Source organism: Xenopus tropicalis, chromosome 2 (assembly GCF_000004195.4).
Source record: "Xenopus tropicalis strain Nigerian chromosome 2, UCB_Xtro_10.0, whole genome shotgun sequence".
Lineage (NCBI taxonomy): Eukaryota > Metazoa > Chordata > Amphibia > Anura > Pipidae > Xenopus > Xenopus tropicalis.
Genome location: NC_030678.2, coordinates 84664005 through 84687624, shown reverse-complemented (window position 1 = coordinate 84687624; position 23620 = coordinate 84664005). Strand labels below are relative to the sequence as shown.

General features: G+C 36.5%; 2 protein-coding genes across 4 annotated transcripts; one reads left to right on the top strand and one right to left on the bottom strand.

Annotated features, from left to right (window-relative positions):
• Positions 1–241: 241 nt before the first annotated feature.
• dnali1 (dynein axonemal light intermediate chain 1) lies at positions 242–8669 on the bottom strand. Its single transcript, NM_001016687.2, is given in 6 exon segments — positions 242–786; positions 1429–1593; positions 4142–4320; positions 4784–4953; positions 6636–6769; positions 8549–8669. Coding segments are annotated over 6 exon segments (765 nt in total). The 5' UTR covers positions 8630–8669; the 3' UTR covers positions 242–750.
• On the top strand, positions 6726–23559 carry cdca8 (cell division cycle associated 8). Of its 3 annotated transcripts, XM_012956694.3 has the most exons (12): positions 9315–9428; positions 10064–10201; positions 10726–10839; positions 12372–12500; positions 13934–13974; positions 15491–15557; positions 16457–16533; positions 16800–16879; positions 21449–21547; positions 21941–22067; positions 22673–22759; positions 23196–23556. In XM_012956694.3, exons 3-12 carry the CDS (start codon positions 10743–10745, stop codon positions 23229–23231), a joined length of 840 nt encoding a protein of 279 aa, XP_012812148.1. In that variant the 5' UTR covers positions 9315–9428; positions 10064–10201; positions 10726–10742; the 3' UTR covers positions 23232–23556.
• The last annotated feature ends 61 nt before the right edge of the window (positions 23560–23620 follow it).

Sequence of the window (23620 nt, the reverse complement as noted above, 5' to 3'; positions counted from 1 at the left end):
GTTGGTGCTTTTTTTGAAGAGGGCACTGGTATAGGGTAGCAGTAACGGGAAGTGCCTAACAGCTTTGAACCCTCTAGTGATTCTACCTGTTCTCCTACGGCATACTGTATTACCATTAGCAAAGTTAACAATTGGGTCGAAAAAGATGGCAAACATAGTTTTGTTTTCTATACTTCTATCACTTGAACTTTATATTTAAAAAAAATAATGAATGCCTTAATATACAAAGTAAAAGTTTTTGTTTTTTTTTTAATTCTATTGTGCCAACCACAATATGTTTTTGGAATACCTGTGTGGAACCAGACGGTCAATATAAAGAGATAGTTTTATAAGATCTTGAGGACTGTAGTTATGTATTCCTTCTATAAAATTTCACACTGAGACCGACAGCTGCCAATTGGACAGGCCCGACTTGCATTATAGCACACATGGCCTTTCAGCAATGCTTTGATAGGTGGCGCAAGAAGGATTCCCTGTTAATAATCACAACACAAGCAATACAGAGACTTGGAAGGGGCTGCAACAAATGGAGCTTCAAAAGAATTTTTGATATTAAAAATATTGAGGTGTTTCATTTCGGCATAATGAGCAACCTTTTAACATTTCTTGTGTCAACTGAGGATTTAATATAAACAACAACCAGATATAATTAAAAATGTCCTAAAGTTAGAAATATTGGTTTCTTGGCATTTGCACTGCAGTAGAATCTGAATCACAGACAGCCTGTCCACAGATGTTACTCCTGTCTTCTTACTTCTTGGGCGCAATAATTCCTTCTAGCTGTGCCTGAAATACAGAATGGCTCTGTTTATTAGAGTGCCCAGATTGCTTCCTTGATACCAAAAGAAGGATTTTGCATTGTACATGTTATTTTAGGGCGAAAAATGTGCTTAGGTTTTATTTGATGTGTCCACTAGTAACATCCCCTTAAAGCACAGTTGCTATGAATTAGTAATTTGCTATCTGAAGGGAGTTTATGCCAGTGTTTACTTTTAACTGGCAAACTGCATGTGAAAAAGTAGAAGGTAATTATGCTGTTGCCTTTACTGCTCACAGAGTTAATAGGGAGTACTTTATAAAGTCATATTTCTTTTTGTACTTTTAAATAATAGTAACTTCTACACTTAAATTAATATATGTTTTATAGGTTTCATTGCTATTTCCATTGCCTTACTTCAGATGGTAAGTACAGTGTTATTATTGCTAAAATAAGGTTTTATAAAGAAATTTTCTTAAGTTTTCCTTTTTGTGGTTATCTTTGGATGCTGGTCAAAGCATATGACAGCATTAAATCTACTATTGATTCCAATTTAGATAGGATGGGGTTGTTTCACTGAATACCCTTCCAGTAATTGTAGAAATACATCATTATCTAGAAGGGGAGAACGTAAGTTGGACATTCCTGATATTGACTTGTGGACTCCTTACCTTCAGTTGCTGGTTAGTTCTCTTGAGGAATTGTATCTCCTCCGCGTGTTTCTTCTCTTCCACTTGGCGTCTCTCTGCCTCACGTTTCTCTATAGCCTCACACTTGGCTTTTTGTTCATTTACTTGTCTTTCTAGATCTTTCTTTTCCATCTCTAACTCTGCAATCTACAGAAAACAATGCAAAGCTTCATAAAAGTACATTTATTACTTAACTTTTACTAACTTCTGGACTGCCATCTTAGTATATTTACTTTTTCAACTATTATAAATCAAGAATAACTGTTTAAAAGTATACTACTAGGGGTTTCATCCCAATAAGGCGTCTCAGCACCATGGATGCTGCAAGCGTATGCCAAAATTGCTGCTAAAGTCATGGTCATAATAAGGGCAAATTTACTGTGGGTGACTAATCTCCTAGTGTGCCATCACCCAAGGGCTCCTACTGTCTGGTTTCTGGGTAAAGGTTTCATCAGTTGCTATATAACAAACGAAATAAGTCATAGCGCTCTTAAAAACAAATGCCCCCTGTAAACAACAAACCATAATGTTAAGACACAGAGCTGCTGTACAGTTTCCAAACGGCAAAAGGCTATGCCATGTATGTTATATAACAGACATAATTTCTGTGAAATGTTGGTCTGGAATGACTTAGCCCCATACCCCGTGGAACACCTGTGCATTATGGAGTCAGTTTCCTAGTACATATGAATTCATTGAGGGGAAGAAAGTTATGAAAACAATCTAAAAATTGCTTTTATATAAAATAGAACAGTAACTGCGATAAATAGCACACTGGAAGAAAAATTATAAAATATATGGATGATTGGTAACACTGATATAACCAAAAAAAAGTTGTGACTTTTCTAAGATTTAATATGCATCAAAACTGCTAAAAATCCGAAATCAAACAATTCACTAAAACTTGCCAAGATCATGTAGAAGTCAATGGCAGATGTCCTGGAGGATCCTTCTTTTGCTTTGAAACTTTAGAGGTTTCGGATTTTTGACGCTGTTTTTGGTGCGACTATTCAAAAAAAGTAGCAGTTTTCATTCAGCAAGTCAAAAAATTTTGAATTTTTGCGACTTTTCCCATGCTGACTTTTTCAGCTCAGACTTTTTAGTAAATGTAAGACATTCGTGAAAACAGGTTTATTCGAATTTTAAAATAATACATATATGAAATGCTACAGTTTTAGTAAATCTGCCCCTTAGTGATATTCCTTACACCACTAGTTTTTAGAACAAGATTTTTAAGTAATAAAAAACTATTTTTTTATATTTCTTTTTTTAAGTTAACAAGCATTAACTGAGCTATACAACATTTGCTTGGTGACATCTTTCATTATGCTGCATGTCTGTTGCCATCTACTGGACATAGTTCTTAGCTATTCACTTGTGTTTTTCTTGGGAAATCCTGAAAAGTGCACCTTTTGATGTAAACAAGGTTTTCTTTGCATTTCTGTGTATTTTGCTTGTTATCTTTGCTTAAAATTTTGTTTTTGATCAACTAACTGATTTAAAGCAAAGTTCTAACTAGAAACCCTATCAGCACACTAGATTTATCCAAGCTAATTGCTGATTATTTGTTGAAATAGACATTATTTTCAAAAGACAAGGTACTGTAATAATTGTAACAGCAATACACCTCCTTTGGGTTGTCAGTTGGAGCCTATTGAGTGAGAGGGGTCTAGTCAGGTTTGGGTAGCTGTCTGCCGAGTCCTAGGAATTTGGCTCTATTGCTGATTATTTGCTTGTTAATGCACTGCTGCAAAATTTTGCCTGTACCAGTTAGCATGTTTGGAAGCAAGCAATGGCATCAATGTGCACAATGTTTACATCCATTTTAGGGCATTCATAAATCAGGCTTCTAGTGCACACAGTGCAGAGTTGGCATTTTATCATTGAAATCCTGGGTTCCACTCCTACCAAGGCAACATCTGCAAGGAGGATTGTATGTCCACTCTGTGTGCAAGTGTGGTTTCTCTGGGCTCTTCATGTTCCTCCCCATAACAAACAGATGTTTATTTGCAGCTGATAAAATTGATCCCGGTGAATGTGTTTGAATGGTAGGGACCATAGATTTTAAGCGCCACTGTGGCAAGGACTGATCTGAATGATGAACAATATCTGTAAACCCCTATGTAACTTGTAAGCACTAAATAAAGGATAATAATTACAATAATAATAGTAATTATATATCTGATAAAGTCAGGTTAGATCACTACCCTGAAATATATAATATGGATTTACGAAAATAGTGCTTTAAAATTTTTTTGCTGAACTCCTGGTTATGACTTTTTAAACAATGTTGCAAAAGTCTCCTCCTGCAAGACAGGTCTGTCAATCTGCTGCCTTGTACCACCAGGGAAGAGAATAGAAATGGACAGACAAACACTGACATGTCCTTTAAAAAGCTTCTCTTCACCAGAGACAATAGCATTAGCCAATACCACAAACTGGCACTAGATTTGACAGTACAATAATGAAAAAATAAGATGTGGAATGAAAATGTATTCCTCAGCTTGATGAAACCACTTTTATTTCATCAACGTAGGCAAAAAGCTGTAAATTAGTGGTTGTGTTGCAATAATGAAGTAGCAGTTGTTGCAAACCACCAGGGAAAAGGTTGATAAGGCATAATATGTAGTATGAATATTACATATTATGTGCACACAGCAATGTACGCAATACATACAGTTTAAAAAGAACTTACTCTCTTTTCCATGTCCGATTTTCCCTGTTCTGCTTGCAAAGCTTTCCTCATGCCGAAAGCAACACTACTTTCATACAGCGTTTGGTAGGCAGAGATGGTCATATGTATTTCGTCACGGACTCTGAGCAGGAGTAAGCCCCTCTCTGCACAGTTAATAGTCACCTGTCTGATGAGTTCATCTGTCACCAAAGAAAAGAATGCTTGCCCAGTTAACAATCTTTAGCAAAATTTCATTTTGTTTTTCAAACAATATTTTAAAATGTAAAAAAAGTTCACCTTAAAACTAACTTTCCTGTAGCTCAGTTTTTATTCTTATAAACTTGTTATAACTTATCTTTCATTTCAGTATAAGTATATATATATTATGGGACAATTGAGTCCACAATATTTTACACCCCTACTTTACTGCAGAAATTACAATCAAGAACATTCCATTGAGTGAAAAATGTGTAGTCTGGCTATAGTAAATTAGTGATCCTGGACACTAAAGTATAGAAATATATGGATTCAAATAATTACAAGTGGTCTGTAATTCATGTCAAGGAGTCAAGGATTCATTTCAATGAGTTTGATTGTTAACAAAGTATAAAACTGGCACTAGCACACTAACATTTACTCAAAGTGTACAGCTAAAGAACATACCAAAACATTGTGAATAAAGCTCTCTCCGCACAGGGCAGATACCAGTCTCTCTGGCCTGTCGCTGCTGCAACTTCATATCTAGCTCTTCCTGTAAGTGGACAACATCCATTCGGGTGCTGGGTGTGCTGGACACTTGTTGGATCCAAAGCTGATTGTTCTCCACCCATTCTCTACATGACAAAACACAGGTTTTTAACTGTAGGTGACAAGGGCAGTACAGGCATGGGACCTGTTATCCAGAGGTTTTTTCATAGTTTGGATCACCATACTTTACATTCACTAAAAAATCATTTAAACATTAAGGGGGGCATTTATAAGCATTCAGATTTGTTTGTTTTGGTAGAGTTTTTTAATAACCACAACTCATTTCCACAAAACCCACAAATGTTTAGTCATTTTTAAAAGATCCGAACTGAAAAAGTTAGTAGAGAAAAAGAATGATTTTTTCCTACATGTAAGCGCTGAACACAGGTGGAACGCAGCATGTTGCATTCCACCTGCGATCAGTGCTTACATGCACCTGTGTTAGTACAGCCTCATTAGGAATAATGGAATGCAATTCTTCCTGCTCTCCTCTGGAAGGAAGGAACTCTTGTCAGTACAAGCCCTGAAGTCTTAAAAACTAGTAAGCTATTCTTTTAACATTTTATCAAGCATGATTCTTTTCTTGGTTAGAACCCTCGAGGACATGAAATCATTTGTCTTGTCAGCATTTACTGACCAGCTGTAAATAGTGATTGGATACAATATAGTGCAGAAAAAACTGGGGGGCGGGTTCTTCGCGCGTTCGCGCATGCGCACTCAGGGAAGTAGGGGGGGCGGCCTAAGGGCGCACGGAACACAAATCCGGCGCTGAGCATTCCTGTAATTCTGAACATTCTGGATTATGGGTTTCCAAATAATTGATCCCATGCCTGCAGTACAGAGATCAATGAATGAGGGTAGCATTTAGAAAAACAGGTTTCTGCCTGCATATTTGCTGGTTTACATAAGCCTACGTTCCACTAGTACTGTGGTCAGAAATGCATTTCAGCCTCCCTGTTTATACTGCCTATAAAACCTTTATTAATGTCTTAGATAAGGAGAAATTATCATGCCTTTATAATGGTGGCACACACAGCACATTTCAGTTAGTTAGATGAAAAGTGTCCAAGTCTGTGATCCATGGCTCCCTCCCGCTGAAGTCAAAGGAAGCCATAGGCAGCCACAGGCATATTTAACCCATCTAAAATCTAGATGACTTCTGCATGTTTCCCATTCACAGAAGACGCAGGAGGCAGTCATGAGCATTTTTATGCAAGCTAAAATAAGCCATTGCTAATAAGAAAATACAGTGGGGTGCAAGTGGATGAAACCGGTATCTACATAAAAAGAAAAAAAGGCATGAATTCACTTGTAATGCAAAAAAGAAGTGTTTTTATTGCATGTGGTAATGCAGTCATCCCCAACCAGTGGCTTATGAGCAACATGTTGCTCACCAACCCTTTGGATGTTGCTCCCAGTGGCCTCGATGCAGGTGCTTATTTATGAATTTCTGGTTAGGAGGCAAGCTTTGATTGCATAAAAATCCAGAGTAATTGCCAAACAGAGCCTTCTGTAGGCTGCCAGTCAACATAGGGGCTATCAAATAGCCAATTTTAGCTCTCATTGGCACCTCCAGGAACATTTTTCATGCTTGTGTTACTCTCCAAAATGTTTTCATTTGAATGTGGCTCACAGGTATAAAAGGTTGCGGATCTCTGTGTTAAAGCTTGACACCTATTCACACCCTGCACAATGTTTTTTTTTAATTGTATTTGTATATCAAGTATAAATGTTGTGCTGTTATTATACAAACTAAAATATAACTCACCGAGGTGGAAGAATAGCATTTAAAATTTCTTCAGCTGGTTTGGTTGCATCTAAGAGTGGTGTCTTTGGTTTAGGAGGCGGTGGTACAGGAGCTGTTAACACTGTCTGAGGACTGCTGGCTTTCAGAGGACGAGACTAAAAAGAGAAATGCAGGTCATTTCTGGCTGGCTGATTGACAAGGTAAGAGCTGACCATTTTACCTGCTGACTTGGCCACTACTGAATTAATCAGCAGTCTATAGCATAGTTTTAGAAAGTATATCATTTGTTACAAACCTGACGTCCTATATTTTACACCGAAAAATACAAAACACAAAAGATAAGTAAACAGAGAACACACTGTTGCTTTATGTTCATGCAATGTATGGAAACAGTTAAAATAAGGGTAAACTTTTGAAGCAAAACATTTCACTCCCACTCAAAATCTAATCATTTCTTCTACTGTGTATTGTCCTTTACTTATACTGCTTCATATATGTTATTCTTAAACAGATCTAAGCATACTGTAAAATCAAAAGGTCTGAAATATACATTTTGAAGAAGTACCATTACATTTTTGTGTTTTGTGTAATAAGGGTAGGAACCATACTGCCACATTTTTAGTGATCAAAGAATGTGGGGACCCACCAGTAGGACATATGCCTCGAGTTCAACAAAGCCTTCATGCTTCTCTGATTGAAGAGGCAGTCATAAATATAACCATGAAGACTGGGTACACACTTGAAAAAAATGTTCAGGCTTAGGTCCATTAAGGTTTATCATTAGGTTTCCACCATTACACCTTCAGTATAGCAGTCCTGACTTAGAGTAAAAAACTTGGCCTAATCAAATGGTTTATGATTTAATGAAATGAATAATTAGAAAATGAATCAGAACTTTATATCACCATTATAGTCAGAGGCATATCTACTGTAGGTGTAAGGGAAAGGTCTTCAGGGGCAAGGGACAAATGGAGGGCACACAGGTACAACTAATTCATTATTTCATATTAGAAGTTCAACAACACTGCAATATAAAGTGCCCAGTCCACAATTACACAAAGAGAGGTTAAGTTAAAAATGAAAGGACACAGGACCTGTGATTAAGAATCTGGTGCTAAAATGAGGTATACTTATTGGGGAAACCAAATTTTCCCAGGGCTCAAAGATTCCTGTGATGCCATTCCTACAAGGGGATGATGAGGATAAGCTTTCCTCCCCCCCCCCCGCCAATAATGCTTGTTATAGGGGTGCTTCACCTTTTAGTTTGTTATAGAATGGCCTGTTCTTAGCAACTGTTTAACTGGTCTTCATTATTTCTGAATTATTTGTCTTCCTCGTCTGCCTCTTTCCAGCTCTCAAATGGGGAGAACTGACGCTGGAATCCAAAAAATGATTGCTCTGTAGGGCTACAATTTTACTGTTTTTACTACTTAGGCCACTTATAATTTATATCCCAGTCTCTCTTTTTAAACCACTCCCTGGTTGCTAGGGTAAACTGGACCCTAGCAACCAAACAACTGCTGAAATTTCAAACTGCTGAGCTGCTTAAAGCTAAATAATTAAAAATCCACAGAAATAAACGATGACCAAATGCAAATTGTCTTAGAATATAATTGTTGTTATGATACTAAAGGCTAAGTTACAGATGAACGACAAGAGTTGACCAGTGGGGTTTTAGGGTCCTGGTCAGGAATATTTAGCAGATGGATACTCAGGAGTAGTTATGACACTGCGGACCGCATAATAATAATAATAATAATAATAATAATACATACACAGTAGAAGATACAGCTACCTACACACACATTATAGAAACCGATGACAGAGACGTGAGAGGGTTAAGCATGTGACATTTTCCTTCACCTTTGCCTCACAATATGCAAGTAAATTGCTTTTCGTCTAGAGAAAAGAAAACGGGTTACTTATTTCCTCACTTTGGGAGATTTTCTCTCTGTATTCTTGCTTATAAGCACCGGGTTATCGTGTTTCAGCAGCGAATCAGCCGGGGGGATCATGTTGAGCGATTCACAGATATCTCACAAGTCAGCCGAGCGACTCTCTCTGCGTTGCTATGTACCGTTTCCAAGGCAACTTTACGCGGCATTCCCGGAAGTGCTTGGGACGAACCTGATGACCTCACCAAGGAGGACTTAATCATCAGCGAAGAACTCACTATAGTTTTTTGCTGAAACGGTTTAATTCCATTAAGAGTTCAGTAGAGAACGTCCGCTAACTAACTTAGTAGATAAAAGTAACAGGAGGATGTAAAATTACTGTAATTTACTATGAGTTACAGACTTTAATTTAAGCCACACTCGCATTGCAACAAAATCGCTAAACAATAGGTTTAATATATATATATATATATATATATATATATATATATATATATATATATATATATATATAAATTATAAAAATGTCATTTATAAAATAAAGCGTTCTTAATTTATATATATATATATATATATATATATATATATATATATATATATATATAAATTAAGAACGCTTTATTTTATAAATGACATTTTTATATATCCTATCGCCTTCTCCCGCTCCAGTTCAACTAAAATTTCTGTCCGGAGCCCCCTATAGGTTAGCGCCTGGTTTCAGGTTGCACTACCCACTATTCAGAACTATATATACACTAACAACCTGACACGCCTTTCTTAGAGAACCTCAGGCTGTAATTGGTTAGCTTCTATTGCGCTCACGTGACACCCGTACTAGTCTTTCATTGGTTGTCATTAGGCGGCGATTTAGGTTTGAATCTGTACTGTGGCCGGTGAGGCGCTTCCTTGGAAAGCGAAGGTAAGGGGGATTATAAGGGGCACTTAATGACAAACAATATACAGAATCGTGTAAAGTGTTTGTTGGTGTGCGCTGTTATAGTTTGGGGTTAAGCAGCATGTATAGACTATATCTGTAAAAGTCGTCGCTTTGTCGCAATGTACATCAGCCGTTAACTGCGATGCTCATGTGTGAGCTTGTAGTAAAATTGTACCTTGACATGAGCTGATATAGTAATACTTAAATATACCATAACCCATTAAAAGAACGCAACTCCAAACTACAACATCGCGCAGCCCACCATTTCACGCAGTCAAAAGATTGTATTTAGCAGCAGCCATAACACACGCAATAGCAGCTCTCATGGCTTGACTTCCGTTCTGTTCGAATTCTCTTTTGCTATGTGAACGGGTATTGTACCTCCTCTATGTATCTTATATTCTCATGCATTATAAAACATAATGGATACAGAATATACTGCCATATAAACAGCAACAGTTATTTTCTCTTGACTTTGACTAGCCCTTTATGAATATGAACCGTGGCTATTGAACCCCATTAATGAGAGAATATAAACATTGCCCTGTGTCCAAGGTTTGGTTTCAGCCAGGGCACTGCCTGCAATGATTTGGTATGTTCTCCTTCTGTGTCACTAGGTTTCCTTCTGCTCTCCAGAAACATACTGGCAGAGTCATTTCTTCCTAATCCAATTGACCATAGTGAATGTGATAGTGACTTCGACAATGTGCCCCTGGAGCTAGGACTGATCTGAATGATGTATAAATAAAATATAGGTATGGGACCCATTATACAGAATGCTCGGGACCTGGGGTTTTCCAGATAAGGGATCTTTCTGTAATTTGCATCTCCTACCTTAAGTCTACTATAAAATTATTTAAACAGTAATTAAATCAAATAGGATTGTTTTGGTTCCAATAAGGATTGATTATATCTTAGTTGGGATCAAGTACAAGGTACTGTTTTATTATTACAGAGAAAAAGGAAATCATTTTTAAAAATGTGAATTATTTGATTAAAATGGAGTCTGTGGGAGATGGCCCTTCCGTAATTCAGAACTTTCTGGATAATGTGTTTCCGTATAAAGGGTCTTATACCTGTAATAATACTTTGCACAACATTCTCATTCAAAAGTTGCGAAAGCTTCCATTTAGCATTTACTTGAAAATTTGTGTAGCAATAATGGGTACGAGCACCCAGAGTAAATGTGTATTGCCAGCTTTTACAAATCAAATAATTTTATTGTCATTGAGAAGTGGAGAAGTGTCAGATTATATATGCTTCTGTCAAACATTTACAGGATTTCACCTTTTCATCATGGCACCCACGAAAAAGAAAACCAGTCGCAAACCAAAAAATCGTTGTGTGAAAAATGAGAAATTGGCTTCATTCATCAAGGATTTTGACAGCCAAGGTACAGTTTAATAGACTTTTCTTTTTTTAAAATTGAAGTACCTGTAATTTATGGTAAACTCCTTGTATAAGTGACATTCGGTACTATTTATGCTTTAGTAGAGTGTTGTGTAATTTACAGTGCTCAGTGACTGAAACTTATGCCTATGAAATGTAACATAGATATTGAAAATCTGATTTGCAAGTTATGCAGTATTTTGTAAAATTGTTTTCATTGATTTTTATTTATAAAACAAAAGTATAAATATTCTTTATATAAAGTGCAAGGAGAATGTGTTAAGGGCACTTTTGGCCATTTCTATAACAATGTATCCATCACCTAACAAGTTTTGTTGTTAACATTTAATTGGGAACATAGTGTAAAAACACAATTTTCCATCACTGTGTACACCCCTAGAAAAAAAGTAAATTGCCTTTAAAAGCTACATTATTATGACGATTAACCTTTCCTCCATAACCTTGTAACCTCTTGTAAGTGGGCAGTTGGCATGTTAGCAGCATGTAAATAGCAAGTAGTTCTTTCCCTAAACTTAACCAGTCATCGATGGGTAGATAAGCAAGAACTCCACCCTTTCAGAACTATGTATGTCCTAAAGGCCTAAAAAAAAATATGGACAGAGATGCTATATTTTATTTACTGACAATAGTATGTCAGCCCAAAGCGTCAAAGTAATGACCTCTGCCTTTAAAGGACAAGGAAAGGCAAAGTCACTTGGGGGTGCCAAAATGTTAGGCACCCCCAAGTGACTTTAATCGCTTACCTTGTACCCCGGGCTGGTGCCCCTGTTAGGAGAAAACAGCACCAGCCCGGGGTACCTGTAGCGGAGCGCTTCCTCCTTCCGCCTTCGTTTTACAACGACTAAATGACAGGTGCATGCGCAGTACAGTGAAAAGCCGACTTCTCTGTTAAAGTTCGGCTTTTCACTCTACTGCGCATGCGCGCTAGCAAAGCAGGAAGTGCTGCAGGTACCCCGGGCTGGTCCTGTTCTCTCCGAGCAGGGGCACCAGCCCGGGGTAAAAGGTAGGCGATTAAAGTCACTTGGGGGTGCCTAACATTTTGGCACCCCCAAGTGACTTTGCCTTTCCTTCTCCTTTAAAGTAGTCCACAGGAGCTCCCAATCTTGAATCCTGCTAGGCTGTTTTTCTCATTGAAGTGGCACTGCATATGATTGGTGTTCTTTGGGCTATTGTTGACAAGCTAGTCATAATGGTCAATGCAAATGATCAAAGATTTAGTTACAAATTGTTACATCTCTCTTAATAACTGATTCATTCAGGCACAAAACTCATTGGTTTCTGTTCTGCAAGGTATCTGAAGCCACAACTGTGGCATTGGGCTTGTACAGAAGCTTAAAAACAGTTGTACCATATCTAGACCACTTTTGTTTAGCATAGTTCTCCTAACTGTGTAAAATTCCTTTCTTTGCCATTTTTACACCATTCATTTAGACACAAATGTAACTTCAGTATTATACCCAGTGGGGTAATTTTTTAAAACTGTATTGCTGTTTGACCTTTTTATTTTCCTTTCAGTAAAGATTATCACAGAAGAATTGAAGGCAAGTGTTGTGAATATCCTCAAAGAAGTGGACAGCCAGTACAATATTGAAATAATCAAACTACCTATGGCTATAAGAGAAATGTGCTGGCTCGATTACATTGGTAAGGCTCTTCATACTGTACATTTTCTTTACTTTTTTTTTTATTACCTCTTACATAATCTCTATTTGTTTGCATGCTTAAAGAGCAGGAAAGGCCAAAAAATCACAATTCTCATTCTTTCCTACTACCGCTGTCATTCGCAGTGCATTATGGGAAACATTTTAGTTTAGGGATTTATTTGACTGTTGTAATAAAGGGGGTGAACCTTTAGTAACAACTCATATTAATTAGCATTAATAACAGATTTAAATATGCAGGATCAATACTAAAACCTTCTAATAAACTGTTATTGAGCAATAACTTAAAGACACACAAATAATAGCATTAAATAGATTTACTTATCTTTGTATGATTATAGTTATACAGTAGCCAGTTTGCATCAATTCAGCACAACTGGGGAGCCTCACAACCTTTGGTACTTTCAGGTTCCTGATAACCATGTGTCCTGAGGCTTGTTCAGGAGTCCTAGGTGAAGTTACTAACACAACTTGGAGTCTCCCTTTTATAGTGTATAGTGCATAGGGTATGGCTAACTGTAAAATGCTTTTGTTTGGAACTTGGTGGATAAACAAAGTCTTTCTTTGCATATCATTATAGCCATAATAAAACTCAAATAGGGCAAATAAATGCAATTATGATCGCTTTGATGCTTGTATATTCTTTAAAGCTAGCTATAGATGCCATGATTTAGGGGCCGATTCATTAAAACACGAGTTGGAATCCCGAATGGGAAAAATTCGTATTGGATACGATAATTTCTGAAGATTGCAAATATCACGAATATGCTTACGAAATAGTCGTATTAGTCACGATAATATCGTATTGGCGATTCGAAAGTCACGAAATTTTCGTACCGAACGATCGTAAAATGCAGAAAAACCTTTCCGACTTTGATCCTTCTGTGTACGATTTTAGAAGCCTCCCATAGGAATCAATGGCACTGTGCAGCTTGAATGAATCCGAAACGTTTGTACTCGTTGCGACAATGCGACTTTGTTGCGTAATTTTTGACGCACAGTATGAAAAAGTTGCGTAAAATAACGAAAATATCGGCAAAAGTACGCAAGGCATGAAAAAGTCGCGGAAAATAGGAACGGTCCAATCGAACCAGCGCTTGGAGCGTTCGTGGATTGATAAATCTCCCCCATAGTGTGCGTGTGTAAAAAAAAAAAAAAAATTTATAGCAGGGGCCAGCACACCTTTTAAAGAGATTAATGTGATTTATTATCACTGCATCCAGTATTTTTACGCACCTTATCAAGGATCTTAAAATGTCAAATAAGCAGTAATGATCAGTTAATATTAATCACTTTAAATGTGGTGCTGCCTCCCCCTGATGTAAATTCAACCCCTCCCATATGTGTGTGTGGATAGTTCTAAAGATTTACATGTCACTTCATAGAAGTAACAAATCATCCCCTTGCATTTTGCAGCAAAAGGTGGAAGTCAAAAGGCATTGGAAGCCGCTGCTACGGTAAGATATCGTTAAGTAATTTCATTGTTTCTGTCAGCATATGGTTCATTTCCATGGACATAATTCTTAAGTTTTTTAAAGTTTTTTTTCAGAAATGTAAAATGAAGATTGTAAAAATTTATACAAGCATTCTTAATACACAGTTTTTATATTCTTTCTTTTCCTCATTTACAATAAATGTATTGCAAAGCTCTGTATTAATTTACTTGACAATTTTGCTTGGTGCTGACTAATTATCAACTAAAAGGAAGTGAATAACTAATGGCAACTTATTTATAATAGAGCTAATATTCTTTGGCTCTTTAGGCTGGCTCCTAAGTTACAGTAATGCATTCCTAAAAGCCATTATAACCATACATCAGTTGTCGAAAGTAATTGGGTTACTTTAGATAAACCATGTAGAGTGGTATTGTTAAATACTGTAAGGCTATTAATTGTCTCTCAGCTACGCCTTTGCTTGCTTACATAAAATACAGATTCTAAAAGGATTTTTGGCTGCAGGGGTCAATGATTCCTGTGTAAAATATAGAAAGTGGCAGAAGAATAAGGCAAATAATTCAGAAACGATAAAAATGAAGGCCAGTGAAAAGCCACTAGGAGTTGTACATTCTGTAACAACCTGTTTCAGTGGAAATTGGTGTTGTGCAAACCTTACAATATAATATCCTTATATCACTGAAATTTTAGTCCTTCCAATGGCACGTGTCTGATTCTAATTCTGGCTTGTCATAATCACCATCCCCTTTGATGCTGAAGGTGAAAGCTCTGTAGTGTATCACCTGACTTTTAATGCTGCTACTTATGTTTGAGCTACTGCACCAGGCCAAGTCTGCCTCAGGTTTTCAGCAGTAAAGATTTGTACCTCCAATGATGCCCACAGTACCAAATCAGATTATATAATATACAGTGTATATAATGAAATGTCATGATACATTGCTGAGTAGTGATTAAATAATATTCTTATTACGCTGCAGCTTTAAAAACAGTGCTTTCTTTATTGAGGCAAAAAGCACCTGTGTATGTGAAGATCTAAAACTGCCATATGCACTAAAATTAATAAAGTGCATTTTCTGTGATTTCTGTGTAATGGATAAACATAAAAGTTATACTTGTACTGATTGTGTTTTTTTTCCTCTGGCTTCAAGTCACATCCATAGACACATTGGCCCTAAAAAATTTTTTTCAACTTTCACATTTTTTTTTCCCATCTTTTTTATTAATATAGTCAACTGAGATTTATATTCTTCTCCTTCATCCTCTGACTTCAATGTATGTGTTTTTATAAAAACACTAGCTTACAAGCACTAAAAGTCTTTATGACTTATGCATTCCATCCATTTACTGATTTGAATGATATACACTCTTCATACAAGCAAATGATTCATTGAAATGCCACTGTGTGGCATGGTCAGTGCTCTGGCACTACCTTATATCTTCTGCAATAATGTCTAATATAATAAGTCTGAAATTACATGACCATATAAGTTGTGTTTTTTTTTAATCTATCTTCATTTAGGTGAAAGTAGACATGGAAGAAATTACATCTACTGTTACCAAAACACCATTCAAGCTGGACAAAAAAGGTCAGCATGTATACACTGTTCAATCTGAGTAAAGTTGAATTTACTAACATAACATCTTCATGAAGTCGGATATTGTACAGTTCACCATTGTCAGATTGCTAGGAACTGGGCACATTGGCAAACCCAGTTGCCCATTCCTGGCTCTGTGTTTTTGCTGTGTTTTTTGCAGCTTGAGGGCAAAAGCAACACAAGGCCCTTCCCAGTTGCCTAAATATACTTCTAAGAAATATTTAATATACATAAAAAAGTGATTTTTTTTTGGGGGGGGGGGTTAAAGTTGTTTGCCAGACCATATAGACAATGTATCAGAAATTGGCTCTCCTCCAGCAATCCAATTTTTGAGCTAAGTACATTTCTCCTTCTGAGGTATATTAAAGTCACAACAAACAAGGCATATTGAGGATTGTAGTTGGCTGGAGGAAAGCTGATTCTTCAGTTATTAAGAGCATGCCAAATGAATCTTCTTAAAACCGCCTTTATTCACATGATTGGCACAGACCAGGATAGCAATGTTTCAGGTCTACATTTGTTGTCATAGTTTGTCTATGGAGGAGAGCTGATAACAAGTACTTTGGGAAGAGGGGGCATTTTAAGAGACAGTCAAACCGCTTCCAAAACAACTATGTTTTTAAATAACTTTAAAATTATTATTTATTTTTTTTAAGTATATTAGAAAGTTTGATGGAACTCCTATTTTCTATCATTATGCAGAAATAAGCATTTTTTTCATTCTTTAGATGGCATTCCCTTTAAACATGTTTATCTCTCACAGACAAAAAATTCATTTGTGCATATTATTTAAAAGAATCCTGTGCATAGTTTTCACAGACAAATATTTATTGGGATCATAATGTACAGAAAATTACTTCCTTTAACAGTCACTTCATTTATTCTTATAGTGAAAAAGGGAAAGTGTAAGTCTGATGAGACATTGGAACCAAATCCTCTGCAAAGTGTAATAAGAACTAAAACAAAGGTAAGTGAAATTTATTTTTTGCAGGCAATAAATCTAATGAGAACATGGTATATGTCCAATCATAGAGATGACTGAAAGGAATGCAACTAATCTATTCTAAATTCAAATACAAGGTACTGTTATTACAGGGACCAAGTAAATCTGTCAAACTTGTTCAGATAGGACACACTGGGAAATAGCAATTTAGTTTTCTTAACTTTCTGAATAATAAATCACATGCCTGTACATATTTTCTTATTTAATGAAGATGATTTTTTTTTTTTAAGGCCAAAGTTGCTGCAAAGAAACCATCTACTGCAAGAAAAACTCGAGCTTCCACTGCAAACTTGACTAACACCAGCAAAAGGTCAGCATTAGGGTTTCTAAATCTGTCTACTTGTAGTTGCAGAAGGGAGAGATTATATCATATACAATTGAGCTCCAAACATCTCCGGACACGATATGCTGCTAAAACCAGGTCTTTATTGTTCCATCTAAAAGCTAGACGCCTGACGCGTTTCGTGCGCGCACGCACTTACTCATAGGCATACACATACAACAGTAGGAGGGTTTAAATAGTGTCATGAACAATTAAACATGCAAATTAAACATGCAAATTAGGACATCAATACAAACACCCCCATCAGTAAAAAGCACACATAATGGAATCTGGAACCTGTATAAATCAAAACTATGGCTATATTTACAAGGCCAATCATTTAGAAAAGAATTTTTTTGTAAAATACATATATAGAATAAATCCAATTAATACAAGTGAACAGTTCATACATCAATATCAATAAATATAGTAAAAAGTAAGTAACATTAATTTAATACATGAATGGCAACATTAAATGTTGGAAATTCTTTTACTTCTACTTATCAACCCCTGAGTACTGACCCTACTATTGAGTTTACTAAGGATTTGGTGGAATTAGTTAATGATGCCTATAAGTCTGGATTGTTCAATGAGAGAATCAGGGATTATTTGATACCGTCTTCTCCGAGAGTTCCCCTTTTCCACCACTTACCTAAGGTCCATAAGTCTGAGCGTCCGCCCTTAGGGCGACCAATTGTATCTGGTATAGCATCTTTGAATGAGAAACTTTCGGAATATATAGATCTTTACTTACAGCCTTTGGTTAAACGGTTAACTTCGTATGTCATGGATACAAAACATGTTTTGCAATTGCTTAATCATTTAGAGTGGTCTGACACTTTCTCTTGGGGCACGATTGATGTAGCATCGTTGTATTCCTGCATCCCACACGAGAAAGGAATACTAGCGATCTCTTATCACTTGGACATGTATAGCACATATGATGAGGGCACCAAGCACTTTATTTTAGATTCTATTAGTTATTTATTGTCTCACAATTTCTTTCTTTTTGATCAAGTTTTTTACCTCCAGAGGTGTGGTACGTCAATGGGTGCCAAGTTTGCACCAGCCTATGCCAATTTGTACATGGGCTGGTGGGAGGAGACCCACATCTATGGAGGTGACTCACTTCACTTACACAATATAGTCTTTTATAAGCGATATGTGGATGACCTCCTTTTAGTTTGGCAGGGGTCACATTCAGAATTTTCACTTTTTGTCACTGAGCTGAACACGAACTCGTTTAATTTACGATTCACCAGTGAATTTAACACTCATACTATCTCTTTTTTAGATTTGAAACTGGTTGCTAGGGGCACTGTGGTGGAAACCACAACCTTTCGTAAAGCTTGTGCTGGTAATTCTTTGCTAAGGGCAGATTCTTGCCATCCAGCACATATGTTTAAGGGCATCCCTGTGGGACAGTTTCAGCGTTTACGGAGAAATTGCAGCACAGAGAGCGCCTTTTTAGAGCAGGCCGTTATACTGCGAGATCGATTTCTTGATCGTGGGTACAGTATGAGGTCACTGTCCTCAGCCTTTACTAAGGCCTTACGGATGGAGAGATCAGACTTACTCACTAATAAGAAAGGTCAACATCACGGTAGAGTAGGAAGGGGTAATGTTTCTCCTACTTTTGTAACTTCGTTTTCTAATCAGTTCTATAAAATTAGACGTATAGTCTCTAATTTAATTCCTGTTCTCTACAATGATCCTGACTTGGCATTGGTATTACAAGGTGGTTACAATATTGTTGCTCCCACATTGGGTAATATACTCTCACCAACTTTGTGGCGGTCCCGGCCTTTGAGAGCGACATGGCTTACAGTAAAGGGTACATATCGCTGTGGAGCACACAGATGTGTCACTTGTTCCCATATCAGGCAGTCTACTACTTTTAGTAGTTCAGTGTCTGGGACAGTATTTAACATGCATTTTTATGCCAACTGTAATACGCGATATGTTGTGTATCTTTTAACCTGTTCAAGATGTAGCATTCAATATGTTGGCTGTACAACACGCTCCCTTAAGAGCAGGATGAGGGAACACATTAGACATATAGCTGCTAGAAATAGCAACAGTCCTGTGGCTAGACACTTTTCACAATGTTGCCAATCTGATGTATCGTTTTTGCACATTCAAGTCATAGATAAAGTTCTTCCTGATGCAAGGCGCAGTGACTTATATGCTAGGCTCTTACGTTCTGAAGTCAAATGGATATTTACTCTTGATACACGACATCCTAATGGCCTCAATTCTATTTTTGACATTAGCTGCTATGTTTGAATTTATGAGTTTATTTATTTGCATGTAAAAGAATTTCCAACATTTAATGTTGCCATTCATGTATTAAATTAATGTTACTTACTTTTTACTATATTTATTGATATTGATGTATGAACTGTTCACTTGTATTAATTGGATTTATTCTATATATGTATTTTACAAAAAAATTCTTTTCTAAATGATTGGCCTTGTAAATATAGCCATAGTTTTGATTTATACAGGTTCCAGATTCCATTGTGTGCTTTTTACTGATGGGGGTGTTTGTATTGATGTCCTAATTTGCATGTTTAATTTGCATGTTTAATTGTTCATGACACTATTTAAACCCTCCTACTGTTGTATGTGTATGCCTATGAGTAAGTGCGTGCGCGCACAAAACGCGTCAGGCGTCTAGCTTTTAGATGGAACAATAAAGACCTGGTTTTAGCAGCATATCGTGTCCGGAGATGTTTGGAGCTCAATTGTATATGATATAATCTCTCCCTTCAGCTATGGGTTCGGGGCCCTGAGCACCCGGACCAATTGTGGACTCTGGTGAGCTTTTTCTGATTCTGCATTAATTACAAATTTCCATTGGGGCCCCCTAGAGTTTCCTTACAACTGCGCTGGGTCTGGGGTGTTTACACCCAGACCTATTTATTTATTTGGTACGGGTTTTGATTTGTTTGGGGCTTCAGTTTGTTACTTGTTTATATTTACTCTGTTATAGATACTATTTAGGTTAGAGGCTTTATTATTTGTTTACTTGTAGTTGCAATCAGCCTCCTTGGCTATAACTTGAGCTTTGTACTGCCTTCTGTAAAGTACAAAATTAAATTTAGGAAAGAAAACAAAGAAAGTGCTGTAGAATTGTTCCTCAGTCTGGTGGGTGCAATGAGCACCACATGTTGCTATGCAGCGGTTCTTTTTTTTTTTTTTTTTTTTTTTTCTTTTCTGTAGCCTTACATATAACCTCAAAATAGAATCTCTACGGCTTTGGTTGCACTTGTGACTTTTGAGCGAGCATTGTTAAAATGTATTATTTTTTTTTTTTTTTCATATTTAAATTTATAATGTTACATTCATTTAAAATGCTGTTAGATGTACCTGTGTTTTATTAATGAGGGTTCCATTAAGGTAGAAATCAACAATAAAGATGGAGATTTACATTATTGTGCCCAAAACTGAGTTTCCGTACAGGTCAAAGGGGTACATCAGCTGTGTGTTCTATAAATCGCATATTTATAACTGAAAAAGATAACTATCTTGAAATATCACGGTATTTTCAAAATTATATCGGTATCACGGTATTTGACGGTATATAAATAAAAAAATAAATAATAAATGATTGGTGGCCCCCCCCCAACCCGCCCCAGCCCCCTACACAACCCAAGCAGCACAACCCCCCACACAACCCCCAGCCCCAAACAACCCCCCAACACAGTCCCCCCAGCCGCCACACCTTGCAGAACTTGCTTGTAGTTTCCTCAGCTCCCGAGCTCCTAGGTGACCCGTGACGTCACTATGCGGCCGACGTCACGTAGCTACGGTAGCGATACCGGATAAGTACAGGAGAAAAAATAGGGGCACTCTACGTAAGCGTATTTAAAATATATTTTTTTTTTTAAACCGGTATACGTTAAACCGGATATACGCCAGCACTAGGGACTCACTTTTTATAAAGATATATCTGGGCTTAAGAGCTGAGTTTCACCAGTGGAGTTGTGGGCTCCATGTGCACATGCCCCAGACCTATAACTCCAGTAGGTAAACCATACTTAAAATGATATATGGCAGGCACTTGCAGATCGCATGAACAGGAGTTAATAAATGAAAATTATGAAATTTATGAAATGAAAAAATATGTTTTTGCAATTATACTTATCTTAATGCTGTTTATGGGAGCTGTAAGTGGCTATTGTACATGATTCTCGCAATACTTTTTACCATTAATAGTATACTTTTTGTGGGTTTTTTTTCCCAGCAGTTGTCCCTGAAGAGGTGCTGCTAGTTGGCTCCCAGCTTAATGTAAACCCTGCTTCTCTTGTTAGGTGATTAAAAAGCCTGGATAGACACTTGGTTGTAAGCATCCATATAGAAGCTAGATATTACAAAGCAAGAGGGAAACATTAAATATTCATCTTATTTTTTATTTAAAATGTGAGATTAAAAATAAGTAGCATAGTCTCTCTTTAAACGTAAATGCTGATTGGCATTGGGATACTGGATTGAGGTAAAAGTTTGCTCATGTTTCTACATATGTTTAATATTTGGTTTTATCTTTCTATTTAGGACAAGTAAGAGAGGCCGTGCAACACCCTCTGCAAGCAAACAAATTGAGACCTCTTTACTGGGATACACACCTGCTGCTACCCCTAGAATTGATACCAGGTAATCGGGAAATAAATTGATAGCATTACCAGTACACATTTTAGCATAATTGTTTATTATGTACTGCATAAAATCTACATTACTTTTGAAGAACAGCTATTGTGTGCAAAGACTACCTAGGGAATGCCAACTACCCCAGTTTTTATTTGCTGCAAGGTTTTTCTTTGGATCAGAACTTTTAGCTTAGGTTTAGCTTACTGATGTGTACCTTTACAAATTAGCACCCCTCTTCAGCAAGTTATTCTTTCGTTGTCCTTAATCCTGCCAACATTGCTTCAATTTTTTTTTTCTATACCTTATTTTTTGGAATAGTTGTATGTCAAAAAATGTAATTACTCTTATAAATACATGTGAAATTTCTATAACTGTTTAACATTACTTGAACTATTTCAGCATATTTAAAACCCCAGCACTGCGTACGCCATGCTTGCAGGAACCAGTCTACACATTTTCTGCTAACGGCAGCCCTTTGGCTGGTATGGATGAGCTGTTTATCAATGTGCCTGCAGGAGATGGAAAGGTAATTGTGTTTTATTCAAAAGTACTGGCTGGTGGCCTGTTTGTCAGTAAATAAATGCACCAGACCTAACCATATTGTACTTATTTTATTAGATGTGCTGCATAGCAAAATTCATTTTATAATGATTGACATTACAGTGTACACTATTATGGCATTAAAATGGCAGACTGAAAAAATTATTTGCCTTATGATTCAAGCTTTCCTAAACTAACACTTTATTTGAAAATGTTAGGCTTCCACTGATTTTGCTTACACCATAATGTATAACATTCTGAGCTGCCACAGTCTATTAAACTATTAAACCAAGTTTTTAAAGCTGATGTATATGTAGGAAGAAACATTTTAGTGGGTTTTGCCAAAAAGGACCCAGCTGTTATCACTTTTCTGAAAAATGTATTTGTATTCTTAAAAACAAGTTGCAACTCGAAATCTTCTCTTAATTTGTCAGATGGCATGGGAAAAAATACACCTATATACATGAAAACATTTAGGTTGTTCTAACTGTGCAGTTATTTGAAACTACTACACTGCTATGTTCACCAACCCCTCCTAATTGAAACCTAATTTTTAAAACTAAATATTTTTTTTTTCTCTTCTTAACAAAGAATATTCGTCTTCTGGCCAGTGAGGTGGACAGTTTGGATATTAATCGCTTAGACAATCAAGCGTTTGAAAACATTAAACTCCTCTCGGTAAGTATTTTTTTCCAGTACACTGTATTAAATAAAATGTAATATTAATAACTTAAATATAGTTAGAGAAAAATCTCCATGGCAACTAAAACTAAAGCTGATAGTTTAGGATTGCATGGAAATTTAAATATGCATTTAACTTAACAGGTACGCATGTATTTGCTTTATGAGCGCAGTGCCTCATATGATCCAGAGGGTGGAGCTTACATCTTAAAATTACAGTTTTTAAATTTGCCATTATTAGAAAATTATGCTTTAGTTTTAGAAATGCTGTTTTACAGATGGGCTGTTTTCTTTGATTTGTTATAGACCTGCAATGCTTAGACAGTTTCCCTTTAAAAAAATATATATCATAGGTGTCTTTCCATTTGACCGAGGTGGCTTTTCTTAATTCAAAGAATTAAAAAAATATATATATTTTTCTTTTTAATTCCAGAGTCAACTCCAAAGGTTCTGCAAGAAACTAAAGTGAATTCTTCATTCGTCCATCTTGTAATTTTGTTTTTTATCTTGGATACATTTCTGTGTATTATTGTAAATAACTGTAAAAGCTGTGTATTTTATTTCTTTGTAGAGAGTTGTTAAATACAAAACCTTTCTGTTGTGGGCTGCAGCTCCTCTGAAAAGTTGCTGTTCACAACAGCTTTTGTGTAGCACATTTGACACTCTTGGTGTATAGAATGCGAAGTGGCAGGGAAAACATTTAAACCCATTACTCTGATGTTACTGCTTTATCTTGATATTCTAACAGTGTTTTTTTATTAATAAAACACACACACATGATTTAAGAGTTTAAATATGCATGGTTCATTTGTGTTTAATCCTTACCCAAAACCATAAGAAATATTTATAGCAGAAATG

What these genes read in the sequence shown, in the direction of transcription:
- cdca8 (XM_018091156.1), top strand. Translation starts at nt 10,743, where the DNA reads ATGGCACCCACGAAAAAGAAAACCAGTCGCAAACCAAAAAATCGTTGT. An exon ending in GTGCTGGCTCGATTACATTG is followed by an intron (nt 12,501 to 13,933) that starts GTAAGGCTCTTC and finishes TGCATTTTGCAG; the next exon opens with CAAAAGGTGGAAGTCAAAAG. An exon ending in TTGACTAACACCAGCAAAAG is followed by an intron (nt 16,880 to 21,448) that starts GTCAGCATTAGG and finishes CTTTCTATTTAG; the next exon opens with GACAAGTAAGAGAGGCCGTG.